The sequence below is a fragment of the Phocoena phocoena genome, chromosome 13 (assembly GCF_963924675.1).
Source record: "Phocoena phocoena chromosome 13, mPhoPho1.1, whole genome shotgun sequence".
Lineage (NCBI taxonomy): Eukaryota > Metazoa > Chordata > Mammalia > Artiodactyla > Phocoenidae > Phocoena > Phocoena phocoena.
This window is the reverse complement of record NC_089231.1, coordinates 74643332-74655812: the sequence shown is the minus strand read 5'-3', so window position 1 is coordinate 74655812 and position 12481 is coordinate 74643332. Positions and strand designations below refer to the sequence as shown.

At 37.3% G+C, this 12481-nt stretch overlaps 2 protein-coding genes across 2 annotated transcripts in view; one reads left to right on the top strand and one right to left on the bottom strand.

Moving 5' to 3' along the window:
• Nucleotides 1–12481, top strand: part of NAA25 (N-alpha-acetyltransferase 25, NatB auxiliary subunit) — a 71224-nt gene that overhangs the window by 16876 nt on the left and 41867 nt on the right. The window contains exons 5-10 of the mRNA XM_065889837.1: nt 3308–3382; nt 4514–4621; nt 4982–5060; nt 8873–8984; nt 10005–10094; nt 11147–11316. Of these exons, the coding sequence (XP_065745909.1) occupies nt 3308–3382; nt 4514–4621; nt 4982–5060; nt 8873–8984; nt 10005–10094; nt 11147–11316 (634 nt within the window). The remainder of the gene's footprint in view (nt 1–3307; nt 3383–4513; nt 4622–4981; nt 5061–8872; nt 8985–10004; nt 10095–11146; nt 11317–12481) is intronic.
• LOC136133043 (large ribosomal subunit protein eL22-like) lies at nt 5896–6898 on the bottom strand. Its single transcript, XM_065890132.1, has 3 exons — nt 6864–6898; nt 6289–6617; nt 5896–5924 (listed from the first exon to the last, which is right to left on the bottom strand). Exons 1-3 carry the CDS (start codon nt 6896–6898, stop codon nt 5896–5898), a joined length of 393 nt encoding a protein of 130 aa, XP_065746204.1.

Below are 12481 nucleotides of genomic sequence, written 5' to 3'. Positions count from 1 at the left end.
ATGTTTTAAGTAAAGTATATTAAATGTACATTAATACAGACAGAGTGAAAGAAATTATAGTTCACCTATGTGGTAGAAAATAATGCAACACCCCGCCCCCCCCCCCCAAATGGTACTGTGTGTCTTTATTTGTTGACATAGAAAGATATTCCCAATATATGTTAAGTGAGAAGAGCAGGTTGTAAAATGGCCTTCTCTCACTCCCTTCCCCTCCACCCTTCCTTATTAAGTATATGTACCGAAATGTTGCCAGGATATAGGGCTGTGGATACTTTCCATCTTAATTTCTGTTCTTTCTTTTTTTTTTTTTAAGCATGTGTTAATTTTATGATCCCACGAAATATATTTTTGAAATATGTATTATACACACATTTATAAAATAACAAAAAGTACAAGTTCATGCAATAGCAATATTAAGGTAAATTTTGAAAAAGGGAAAAAAATAATCTACCACTTGAACAGATTATATTTTTGTATGGTTTAACTTTACATGTTGCCAGAGATATATACAATTTTGCATCTTGCTTTTTGGAGACATAGCTTTGATGTGGCTTAGTAGTTATGGTTTCTTAATATGTTTTAACCATAGCCTGCTTTTGCATTATTTTAGTCTAATATGTTGGAAGAATGGAGTCCTCTAGTGTTAAATGTCTTAGAATGGAACGTCTGATTTTTATTCTGTCTTTGTTGCTGCTTAAGGTAGTTACAGTTCTTAGCTTATATGTATGCTTATTTTGAAAGGGGAATGTCAGTCTGGGGTAATAGGTATTTTATAAATTACATGTTATGTTTCATAAGGGCTTTTGTTTTGTTCACTGCTGAATCCTCACTTCATGATAAATGTTTGTTAAATAAATGAGTGATTTGCATAAACTGGTGGAGGTAGGAGGGAGGGAAGCCAGGGAATCACAAGATTTAAGGACTTCTGCCCCACAGATCATCTCTGGCAGGTAAATTTAAAACCACCTTGAGGGGCTTCCCTGGTGGCGCAGTGGTTGAGAGTCCGCCTGCCGATGCAGGGAACACGGGTTCGTGCCCCGGTCCGGGAAGATCCCACATGCCGCGGAGCGGCTGGGCCCGTGAGCCACGGCCGCTGAGCCTGTGCATCCCGAGCCTGCGCTCCACAACGGGAGAGGCCACAGCAGTGAGAGGCCCGCGTACCGCAAAAAAAAAAAAAAAAAAAACCACCTTGAATAAAGAGTTGCTAGTCATTCATATGGTGACTAGACTTTCCTTTTTCTGTAAGTGACATTCCTATTCTCTGAGTCACCAGTTTGCAGCCACGTTTTTCAAATTTCTGTCTGGTCAAAAGTTTTCTGTAGCAGCAGAATGCTATCACCTATAAGATAGTAGGGTGTGGGCATGAAATTTCTCTTTTATGTTAAAAGTTCATGTTAATTTAATATTCTATTCCTTTTTATTTCTGTGTGTCATTATAAAAATGTTTTCTTTCCCCAAGTTATCAAATAAAATTGGTTTTCTAACACTTTCTATTTCATTTCTCTGGTTTGGTGTTAAGAGCAGGGACCTCAAGCCATTCTAGACTCTCCTTCTCATCTTCTATGTCCATTTTGTCTCCAGATCATCTTGATTCTACCTCCACAGTGTCTTTGAGGTCTCTCTCTCTCTTTCTCTCTCTCTTTTTTTTTTGGCCACGGGGCTTTCTGGATCTTAGTTCCTGGATCAGGGATCAAACCGATGCCCTCATCAGTGGGAGCTCGGAGTCCTAATCACTGGACTGCCAGGAAATTCCCTGAGGTCTCTTTTTCTTTTTGATCTACCTCATCCTGGTTTAGTTCTTCATTGCCTCACCTCTTATTTATCCCTATTTTCTTTCTTCACAGTACTGCTAAAATACTCTTCCTAGAAGAGTATAGATTTATACATATCACTCGCTTACTCTGTATAGACTCCTTTTGGAATGCCTTATAACAAAGGTACCTCTGTCTACCTTTTAGCCCTTTTCCCTTCTCCTGCTCTTAATTTTTTGTTTCAGCTAGATGTCCTACTTGTTCTTGTCAACATATATCTTTTCTTTCTTTAATGTTTTTGTTTAATTACTCATTTTGCTCCTACTTCGAATTGATTCATTCACTTATCCATTCACCCCAAATAATTGTATTATTTGTATATGTATTCTTACCCCCCATCTTTGCCTATAGATATTCTGTTTCACCTTCAAGGTCCATCTGAAAGACTGCTACTTTGGAGAATGCTCTTCCCTACTTTTCCTTAAAAAAAGAAAAAGAAAGGAATAAACAAACATACTAACCTTGCCTTCCTTGGAAACACCCTAGTGTGGTGTTTTTGTATAGGGTGTTTTTGTTTTCCTTTTTTTTCTTTGGCTGTGCCGCTTTGCTTGTGAGATATTGTTAGTTCCCTGACCAGGGATCGAATCCGGCCCTGGCGGTGGAAGTGCCGAGTCCTAACCACTGGACCGCCAGGGAATTCCCTGTATAAGATGTTTATTTTTATTGCCAAGAATATTTTAGTCGTTTGAATATTTGTCTTATCTCTTTCCCTTGCTTTTAAGTGCCTTGGGGATCGGGACTCAATCTTTGTATCCTTGGCAGGAATAGACATTTCCTTCCACTTAATAGGGGCTCCATGTATTTTTTTCAAGTGGATTGAAGATAGGCAAAAGATTAAAAAATAAAATAGTAACTGTGATAATTAGCTGACAGAGTTCTTAGCATTGACTACTAGTTGGCAATTATGGACAGATTCTCAGTTTTACGTGAATAGATCTACTTTACTCCTTTGTGCCATGTTCCTACTTCTAAGTATTTGCATATTATACATTTCACAATGAGAGGCTTCAGTTCTAATTAATGGTATATTGAAAGAACCTGAATATTTTCCTAACCTAAGAACTATTTTTTGAATTGTGTCAGAGTAATTTTGTCTGATTTTGAAGTTTAAATATACTGTGTGGATTTCTTTGTTTTACTATAACTGATTAGTGCAATGGCTTCAGTAAAGTTTATTGATATACATTCATAACCCAACTTTTGTTTTTGCTTGGTAGTCTACCAGAACTATATTGGATTGCAGTATTCTCTAGGAACACTGGGTCTTCAGTTTAAGAAAATCTGATTCAAAAGGTGAAATATCATTCTTGATATTGGGATTACCTCTATTGTTATGCTGTAGAGAACATCCATCAAGTTACTAGGCACTTACAGTAACCAGCATATGTAAACATGTTGCTATTTTCCTAGGAAACTTCTTGCCACATGTCTAGGTCATTAATTACCCTCTGTATGATGTTTTCTAAGTTAAGTATTTATGGCTCTCTGTCTTTCAGGCTGGCATGGCTCTATATAAGATTGTCCCCAAAAACCCTTACTACTTTTGGTCTGTGATGAGCTTAATAATGCAAGTGAGTATGGCATTCAATGGGATTGAGATTTGTTTTTATTTTTGTATATAGTAATTGTCCTTAATGTGTCCTCTGAACATCTTGGGTAATGTGTTGCAGCATGTGTCAAATAGGGATGTGACATATTGTCAGTTGATTTTTTTGAGTTGAGGAGTTTTAGTATTCTTTTTGAGTTGATATATTGGTTTATTTGTGTGTAGCACAGAGTGTATTTCCTCTGAATCTTAGATCCATTACTGGGTTACTTGATCAAGTATGAGCCTCGAAATGTTTGATATTTTAACTTGAGGTTTGTCTTTAAGGCACTATTGTTGGTTGTTGAACGGATCATTGAACTGGGTGACCTTGTTTCATCACTTCTGCTTTCTGAGCCTCAGTCTGCTCTTTTGCAGAATGGAGATGCTCATCTCCCAGAGCAGCTATAAGTACCAAGATAAGACACTGTGTATGAGAGGATGGGGAGAAAAGAGTTAAAATGTAGCAGTTAAGAACAGAGAGGCTCTGGAGTTAAAATGTAGGTTAAGAACAGAGAGGCTCTGGGTTCAGACAGGTCTGCTTTCAAACATTGGCTTCACCATGTCTCTTGAGCTGTTGGGGAATCTTTTAACCTTAGTTTAACTATAAAATAAGCATAATAGCTACCCTGAAAGGTTGTTTTCAGGGGGTAAATGAGCTCTGAGCAGAATCTTTGGCAATGTTAAAATGATTAATATCATGTTAAGGTAACTGTAGCTAATAGTAAGCCATACTATAAATAGAAGGAATTGGCATTTTCCTTCTAATATGTGAAGGTCTCAAGAAGACATCTCAAAGGTTTTTGACTCTTCAAATACCTGGTACCCTTATATATACTAAATAGTATAAACGTATCCCCTCTTAACATATTTCTAGAAAAAAATGTATGAATGGTCTAATATTTAAAAGTTAGGTCATATTGTGGAAACTATGTATTTCAAGAATGCATACGATAAGAATCTTTAGTAAAGAAATCTCCTATAAAGCAAACCACTCTCAAGTTCAAATTAGGTCTGATATTTGACATAGTGGGTTGATAATTTTGTGCCAGAGTCACAATAATGGTCTGCAGGGTAATAATATAAATAGTGCAAACATTTTTCTTTTCTCCTTCAGTCTATATCAGCACAGGATGAAAACCTCTCAAAAACGATGTTTCTGCCCCTTGCTGAGAGAATGGTAGAAAAAATGGTAAAAGAGGACAAGATAGAAGCAGAGGCTGAAGTGAGTAATTTAAGCCCCACTTTGTATTTGCATGTTTTTGATGTTGTTACAATATTATGAACTGTTGCTTTATTCCATTTAGAGAACTGGGTCCTCACTCTTGCCTTTTGTGTAAATGTGAAGCTTTGGAACTCCCCAGCCTAGGTATAAAGAGTGAGGTTCTAGCATGTTTCTAGAAAGTACCCTGCTGAGATATAGATAGGAGAGATACTATGGTCTGATTCTCACTGTTAATTTCATCTTATTTGAAGATATAGTGTTCTTTTCTGTTAGATAGCTTTTTAAAAACATACAAATGACTTATCTTTTTATTATTGAAAAGTTTCAATGGTTGCACTTCTTGTTTGTTTGTTTTGTAAGGTTGAACTTTATTATATGATCCTAGAACGTTTGGGAAAGTACCAGGAAGCCTTGGATGTCATCAGAGGAAAATTAGGAGGTAATTTTTAGAGTTTTCTTAAAGTTTTTTTTGTTTTGTTTTCCTATTTAAACATGACATTTTATTGTGGAAAATTTCTTCCACATACAGAAACAAAGATATAAAGACTTTAAAAAAATCACTTGCGATCATTTTAGATTCTTTCAGGTTTTTCTGTATTTATTTTTTTAAAATAATTTTTAGTTGGAAATAATTCATGGGGACTTCCCTGGTGGTCCAGTGGTTAAGACTTCGCGTTTACGATGCAGGGGGCCTGGGTTCGATCCCTGGTCAGAGAATTAGATCCTACATGCCACAATTGAGATCCCGCATGCCGCAGCTAAAGATCCCGCATGCTACACGGAAGATCCCACACGTGGCAACGAAGATCCCATGTGCTGCATCTAAGACCTGGCATAGCCGAATGAATGAATGAATGAATGAAAATAATTCATGGATTCAGAAAATTCAGGGAGTATGATTTTACCCCAGATCTCCAACCCTCTGCCCTCTACATCCTTCTCCAGTTACCTGTTCTGTATATCCTTCTAAAGTAGTATCTTGCCCCTCCCCCTTCCCTTTTTTTTGTTTTTGGGGTCCTAAGTTTTATTTAAGAACTCATACAAAATATTCCAGATAATTGAGTTTTGTTTTGTTTTTTTTTGATGTGGACCATTTTTTTTTAAAGTCTTTATTGAATTTGTTACAACATTGCTTCTGCTTTATGTTTTGGTTTTTTGGCCATGATGCATGTGGGATCTTAGTTCCCTGACCTGGGATCAAACCTGCACCCCCTGCATTGGAAGGTGAAGTCTTAACTACTGGACTGCCAGGGAGGTCCCCAGATAATTGAGTTTTAATCCTCATCTTCCTCCTCTTCTTCATCTTTTTTTTTTTTTAAAAGAAATTTATTTATTTTTGGCTGCTTTGGGTTCTCATTGCTGCACGCAGGCTTTCTCTAGTTGCAGCGAGTAGGGGCTCCTCTTCGTTGCAGTGTGTGGGCTTCTCATTGCAGTGGCTTCTCTTGTTGTGGAGCATGGGCTCTAGGCGTGCAGGCTTCAGTTGTTGTGGCACGTGGGCTTCAGTAGTTGTTGCTTGCGGGCTCTAGAGTGCAGGCTCAGTAGTTGTGCATGGCTTAGTTGCTCCGTGGCATGTGGGATCTTCCCGGACCAGGGCTCAAACCCGTGTCCTCTGCATTGGCAGGCGGATTCTTAACTACTGCGCCACCAGGGAAGCCCCTCTTCTGCACCTTGAGTAGTCTGAAAGTAATGCAGTTCGTAACTTTCTTTGCTGTTAGCAACTACGCGTAACCGATCACGATCACATAGGTTTTTCTTCTTCAAATATTTTATGGTGAGATATTTCAAATACCTTTTGGAGAAAGCTACCTCAGAAGTTACAGTAATCTTGCTTTTGCTTCTTTCGTTTGTTACAACACCTCCACCAAGATTCTCAGCTTTTCCATTCACTTTGATTCTCTCCTGAAAAAACTGCTCAAAATTGGCAGCATCCATGATTCTGTCTTCTACAGGATGGGTACAGTCAAGAGTAAACTTCAGGACCTGCTTTTTTTTTTTTTTTTAAATTTGATTTTATTATTTTTTTTTTGCAGTACGCGGGCCTCTCACTTTTGTGGCCTCTCCTGTTGCAGAGCACAGGCTCCCGACGCGCAGGCTCAGTGGCCATGGCTCATGGGCCCAGCCGCTCCGCAGCACGTGGGAACCTCCCGGACCGGGGCACGAGCCCGTGTCCCCTGCGTCGGCAGGCGGACTCTCAACCACTGCGCCACCAGGGAGGCCCCAGGACCTGCTTCTTTTTTTTTGCCCCCCCTTTGCCACAAACTTTCTACCAGGCGCCATGGTGGCAGCGGAGGCAGAAAGGGGCCCCCCACTTTTTTAAACCACAATTGAGAATATACTGTACCTTGACCCTAAGAGTAATCTTACTCTGCACAATGTTCTTAGTAAATATTTTTTTTCTTTAAAATTTTAAAATGTTTATTGTGTCTGTCCTATGAAGGCATTTGAGTTTGTGACCTTTTCTCTCCATACTCTTAGACCCATTGTTTTTTTACCTAAACAGTGTGTCTTAGAGATATACCTCACTACCTCATTCTCTTTAATGGTGCCCAGTGTTCCATAGTATAAACGTAGACAGTTTACTACATAGCTCATCTTTGAAGGGTATTTAGGCTATTTGCAAGGAACATCTTTGCTATAAACCAAATTGCCCTCTAAGAGGCTACAGTGTGCATTTCCACCAGCTGTATTTGCTATTAGATTGTAAGAGGGCCTGTTTCTTTGCATATTTACCCACTTATATTATCAAAATTTTAGATCAAACTTTTAAAAAAATATTTATTTATTTATTTGGCTAGGCCATGTCTTTGCTACCATATGCTGGATCTTCCTTGCCGCATGCGGGATCTTTAGTTGTGGCATGTGAACTCTTAGTTGTGTCACGTGGGATCTAGTTTCCTGACCAGGGTTCAAACCCGGTCCCCTTGCATTGGGAGCGTGGAGTCAGCCACTGGCCCACCAGAGAAGTCCCATATCAAACCTTTTATGTTTTTCAATGAGATAGGTAAAACATACCTTACAGTTTTTATTTAGTTATGAGGGAGGATAATTATTTCTCCATTTGTTTAAAAGCCATTAATATATTTTTTTCCTCTGAGCTGCTTTTTCTTATCCTTTTCCTATTTCTAAAAATTTGGTTAATCTGCTTATTGATTTGCAAGAGTACTTTACATGTTAAAGAAGTTAGCTCTTTTCCATTGTTGTGAAAATACTTCCTCCTTTGTTGTTGGAAAACTGATTTGTATGAACTTCATAGATAGCATTAACTATTCCCTTATTTTTGGACACATAGGGGATTTTGGTTCCTAAATATTTACACATCTTTGATTTCCTTAGGAGAAATTCGTGGGAATGCAGTTATCATTTTGACAACCCTGGTTTTTTAATTGTGCCTTTATGGTTATTGGGAGTAACTAACTGTAGATGAGTAGCCTCAGAACTCTCATTAGGTCCAGCCATTAAAAAGACTTTGTTTTTTACAAGTATGTATATCCTTTACTAGACTTTGTGCTATCACAAAACTGTAATAGTAACTGAGTTAAGTACTTTAATTATATAAAATGTAGAAAGAGTTTTGTTTTTGTTTTTAATGTTACTCTCTAACTTTAGCCTCCTTGCAGGTGGGTACAAGTCAACTTTGTTTTTATTCAGTTAGGTTGTAGTTGTATGGATAGTTACACTTTAGATTCTCTATAGAAAATTCATAATGTAATTGTTGGCATCCTTAATCTGCTAAACCATTCTAAAAGGACAGGGCATATCTAATTTGGTCAGAAATATAGTCCTAGTTTTTTTGTTCTCAACTGTTGGAAGAGTTTGATTCATCTCTTTTCTTTTTTTATCTTCCTCATAACATCTCCCCTTTCTCATCTCATTCCAGTCCAAGCTTATTCAATGTTTTGGAAATGTATGGATGGTCTGTCTATGGTCTAAATATATCAGGTCTAAATATACCAGTCCTTAGACGCTGTTGGGATTTTATGTGTATCCCACACACTAGATCCTCAACTCAAGACATTCTGGATCCTTGTATTTTGTAGAAGAAAAGGATTAAAAAGTTTAGTATCAGAAATATACGATTTTTCCTTTCAGGAAAGTAATCTTTAGTGAGATAGTAGTTTGTATCTAATAGTGGTCCCATTTTCTAAGAGTGAATAAGAAAATGTGACAGTTTCCTTCTTGTATATGGATTTTGTTCTGGTTTCTGAGCAGAAATGAAACCAGCTTACCAACTTTTATAACTTTTAATTGTAGAGAAGTTAACAAGTGAGATTCAGAGTCGGGAAAATAAATGCATGGCTATGTACAAGAAGCTGAGCAGGTGGCCAGAGTGCAATGCCCTTTCTCGGCGCCTCTTACTGAAAAAGTAAGTAGATGCTTCTTTTTGGACTATGAGACTGGAGTGGGGCTTTCAGGTCTCACCATTGATTTTTTTGGTCTATATATTTTGAGATTTCTGGGCATAAAGTGAAATCTTTTAGTTGTGTGTTCTGGATATTTTTTTAAAAGTTTTTAATGAGCCTTCATCTTTTTTTTTTTTTTTTTTTGCGGTACGCGGGCCTCTCACTGTTGTGGCCTCTCCCGTTGCGGAGCACAGGCTCCGGACGTGCAGGCTCAGCGGCCATGGCCCACGGGCCCAGCCGCTCCGCGTCATGTGGGATCTTCCCGGACCGGGGCGCGAACCCATGTCCCCTGCATCGGCAGGCGGACCCTCAACCACTGCGCCACCAGGGAAGCCCAAGCCTTCATCTTTCAATAAAGAGGTGTAATGGAACTTAAGCCACCAGGGTGCTAAGTATTCAGAATGAATGCTGAAAAGTCATTAATTTGTCAAACTCAATATTGGTCTAAAAGAGAGACCCTCCCCTTAGCCCCCCTAGAAAGCACTAATGTGGGGAGTTTTCTGTTAAGAATATTAGTTTTTTATTAAGGGCTGCATGAGCTGTTTTTTTTTTTTTTTTTAATTTATTTTGGCTGCTCTGGGTCTTACTTGTGGCACGCGGGATCTTTGTTGTGGCAGGTAGACTTCTTAGTTGCGTCATGCATGCGGGATCTAGTTTCCCGACTAGGGATTGAACCGGGCCCCCTGCATTGGGAGTGCGGAGTCTCATCCACTGGGCCACCAGGGAAGTCCTGAGAATATTAGTTTTTTAGACCTGGTCATTTTATTGAAGGAAAGAGTAGTTTCTTGAAAATGTTTGACTTTGAAAATGCCTCTGGAGTTGTTGCCCTTTTAGGGCTGTAGAAGAAACCCAGAGGGAAGGTTGGGCTTCTCCTAGTAAAGACTAAAATATAACTTAGAAAATAAGTTGAATAACATGGTTCCTCAGGCAGATTTGTCACAACTTGGGTTTAATCCTGTGTGCACCATTCAATCTGATTTTAGCTCAGATGACTGGCAGTTCTATCTGACTTATTTCGATTCTGTCTTTCGACTGATTGAAGAAGCCTGGACTCCTCCTGCTGAAGGTGAACAGTAAGTTGTCTTCTTTCCTGAATTACAACACTTTTTAGTATGGTGTAGCAAAATGATTTCATTGTAAGCCTAATTGAATTCTCTTTTTCTGTCTCAATAATGTATCCCTTTCAAAGCAAGACATTTTTCCATTTTTAAATTTTAAAATAAATATGTGTTCATTGCAAAAATCTTAAATTAGTACAGAAATGTATGGTGTGGAAAGTGTTAGTTCCTAGTTTTCCTATCATCCCAGGATGATTTTTTTCTTTTTCCAGTTTTATTGAGATGTAATTGACACAGAAATAACTCTTGATAACAGTTTGGTGTCTTCCAGATTTATTTGGAAAAGACAGTTTGGTGTCTTTTCTTCCAGATTTATTTATATTATGCATATACTAATATAATTATTCTTATTTAACATAAGAATGCAATTATGTTAGATGTAATGGTTTACAACTTAGTATTTCACCCCCTAAAGTGTATCTTGGGCATCTTTCCATATATGGTGCATACAGATCTGTATATTCTTTTTAATGACTTAAGAGAACTCCATTTTAGAAATGTACCAAATTCATTTAATCTGTCTGCTGTTGATAGATACCATTATTGTTGCTGCTTCCTGTTTTGGGGGCTATTACAGACAATACCACAATAAATATAATGAGCTCTTTTAAAAAAGTGAATAACAAAATAGGGTTTATGATACCAAATATGAACTGAGGCTTACTTTATAATATTAAGTAAGTCATCTAATTTTTCTCAGCCTCATTTTTCTAGCAATAAAATTTACTTATGTTTTTAATTAGGTAATATTTTATATATGCAAAATTATTCATTCTTTTTTTTAAGAAAGAGGTAGAGGTGGTTAGTCACTCTGCAATAATCAAATGACAAAATTGAGAGGAATCATATGCCATGTTAACTGTCAGAATATGCTCATATTTCTCTTTTATTCTAATTTGTGCTGTTTTATAATTATCACAGTACTTTCTGTTATTTTTAATTTGTTTCTTAAAATCAATTTGGCTTGATAGAGGCACAAAATACCTTTTTCATGTGTTTATACCTAGTTCTTTAGAAGGAGAAGTACATTATTCTGCAGAAGAGGCTGTGAGATTTATAGAAGATCGGATAACAGAAGAATCTAAAAGTTCTCGCCATCTCCGAGGACCACATCTGGCTAAACTGGAGCTGATTAGACGTTTGCGACGTCAAGGTTTTAATGATGAGTACAAACTGGGTAAGAAGCTGTAATGATATTTGGGAACCCTGGAGAAGATACAGGGATGCCCTCAGTACCCAAGTGCAGTATCTATTCTCTGAAGCCTACAGTGATAAAGTTGTGTTTGAGAAGCAAATGTCTTCATAACCTGAAAATATTAACTAATGAATGGATCACTTATAAAATTAACCCTCAATCACACATGCAACTCAGCTTAACTTTAGCATCTCTCCCTATTCCATCAGAGTCTGTCAGGCATTCTTTTGCTGACCCAGCAATAATGTCAAAATCAATTTCAAAGTAAATAGCCAGTTTTATAAAAGTTTCAGGATTTCAAGAAGTGAATGAAAGGTTTCTTGAAAATCTACCCTAAGCACTCACAAAACCATTGACGAAATAACATCTGGCAGAGTTAGAGCAGTTAAAGAGCAGTTAACAGTTGAGAAAATTTATTAGGACAATGACAAGATGGGAGAAAAGTATGATTTGGATAGTAAAGCATTAAGAGAGGCCTTCAGGAAATTTGATGAAACCCTTAGAGGTTTTTGTAAAATGGTTCTTTTTGAGCATACTACATAAGAAGTAAATGTTGTCATATTGTACTAATTCACAGTTTTGTGGGGGGAAAAAGCACCACTCCCCCCAAAATCAGTAATTCTTTGCTCATACTAAGAATTAGCTTTAGTTTTAATTTTACCCTAAATTTTTTAAGTTTAGGAGAATAAACTTTAAAAATTTTTTTAGTTTCATTTTTTTAAGATAAAGCTCCAAAGAAAACTTTTTTTCCCACTCGTCATTATAGAAATTTAGTTCTCATTAAAACTTGAATAACTTTAAGAAGGTTTCTTTAGGGACCAGTTGTCCTGAGATGATGAGCACTTCTCAATACCTAAAACCTATCCTAGAACATCTTTGTCCATTTTAATCATGTAATTAATGTTCTTTGCAGCTCATTCTAAAATTAACTGTGGCTATCTCTCTGTCATTTCCTATGTAGATTATTCATAACCAATTTTGAATTCCATGTTGACTTCTTTCTTTGGGTCTACCTCAATTACTTTAGTTGGTGTTTGTTTTAGAATCGCAAATGAAAATTTTTATGTGACCTTCAGCAAAATATTGTTAAAGTATATTGCAAAGAATTGCTTTCTTCAGATTTCCCTGATGGTCCAGTGGTTAGGAC

Excerpts from the sequence above, each read along its gene's own strand:
- LOC136133043 (XM_065890132.1), bottom strand. The coding sequence starts at position 6,898 with ATGGCGCCTGGTAGAAAGTTTGTGGCAAAGGGGGG. Across the intron at positions 6,618-6,863 it reads AAGTTTGTGGCAAAGGGGGG|AAAAAAAAAAAAGCAGGTCC; the intron begins GCAAAAAAAAAG and ends TCAAATTTAAAA. Across the intron at positions 5,925-6,288 it reads TTACTTTCAGACTACTCAAG|ATGAAGAAGAGGAGGAAGAT; the intron begins GTGCAGAAGAGG and ends AAAAAAAAAAAG.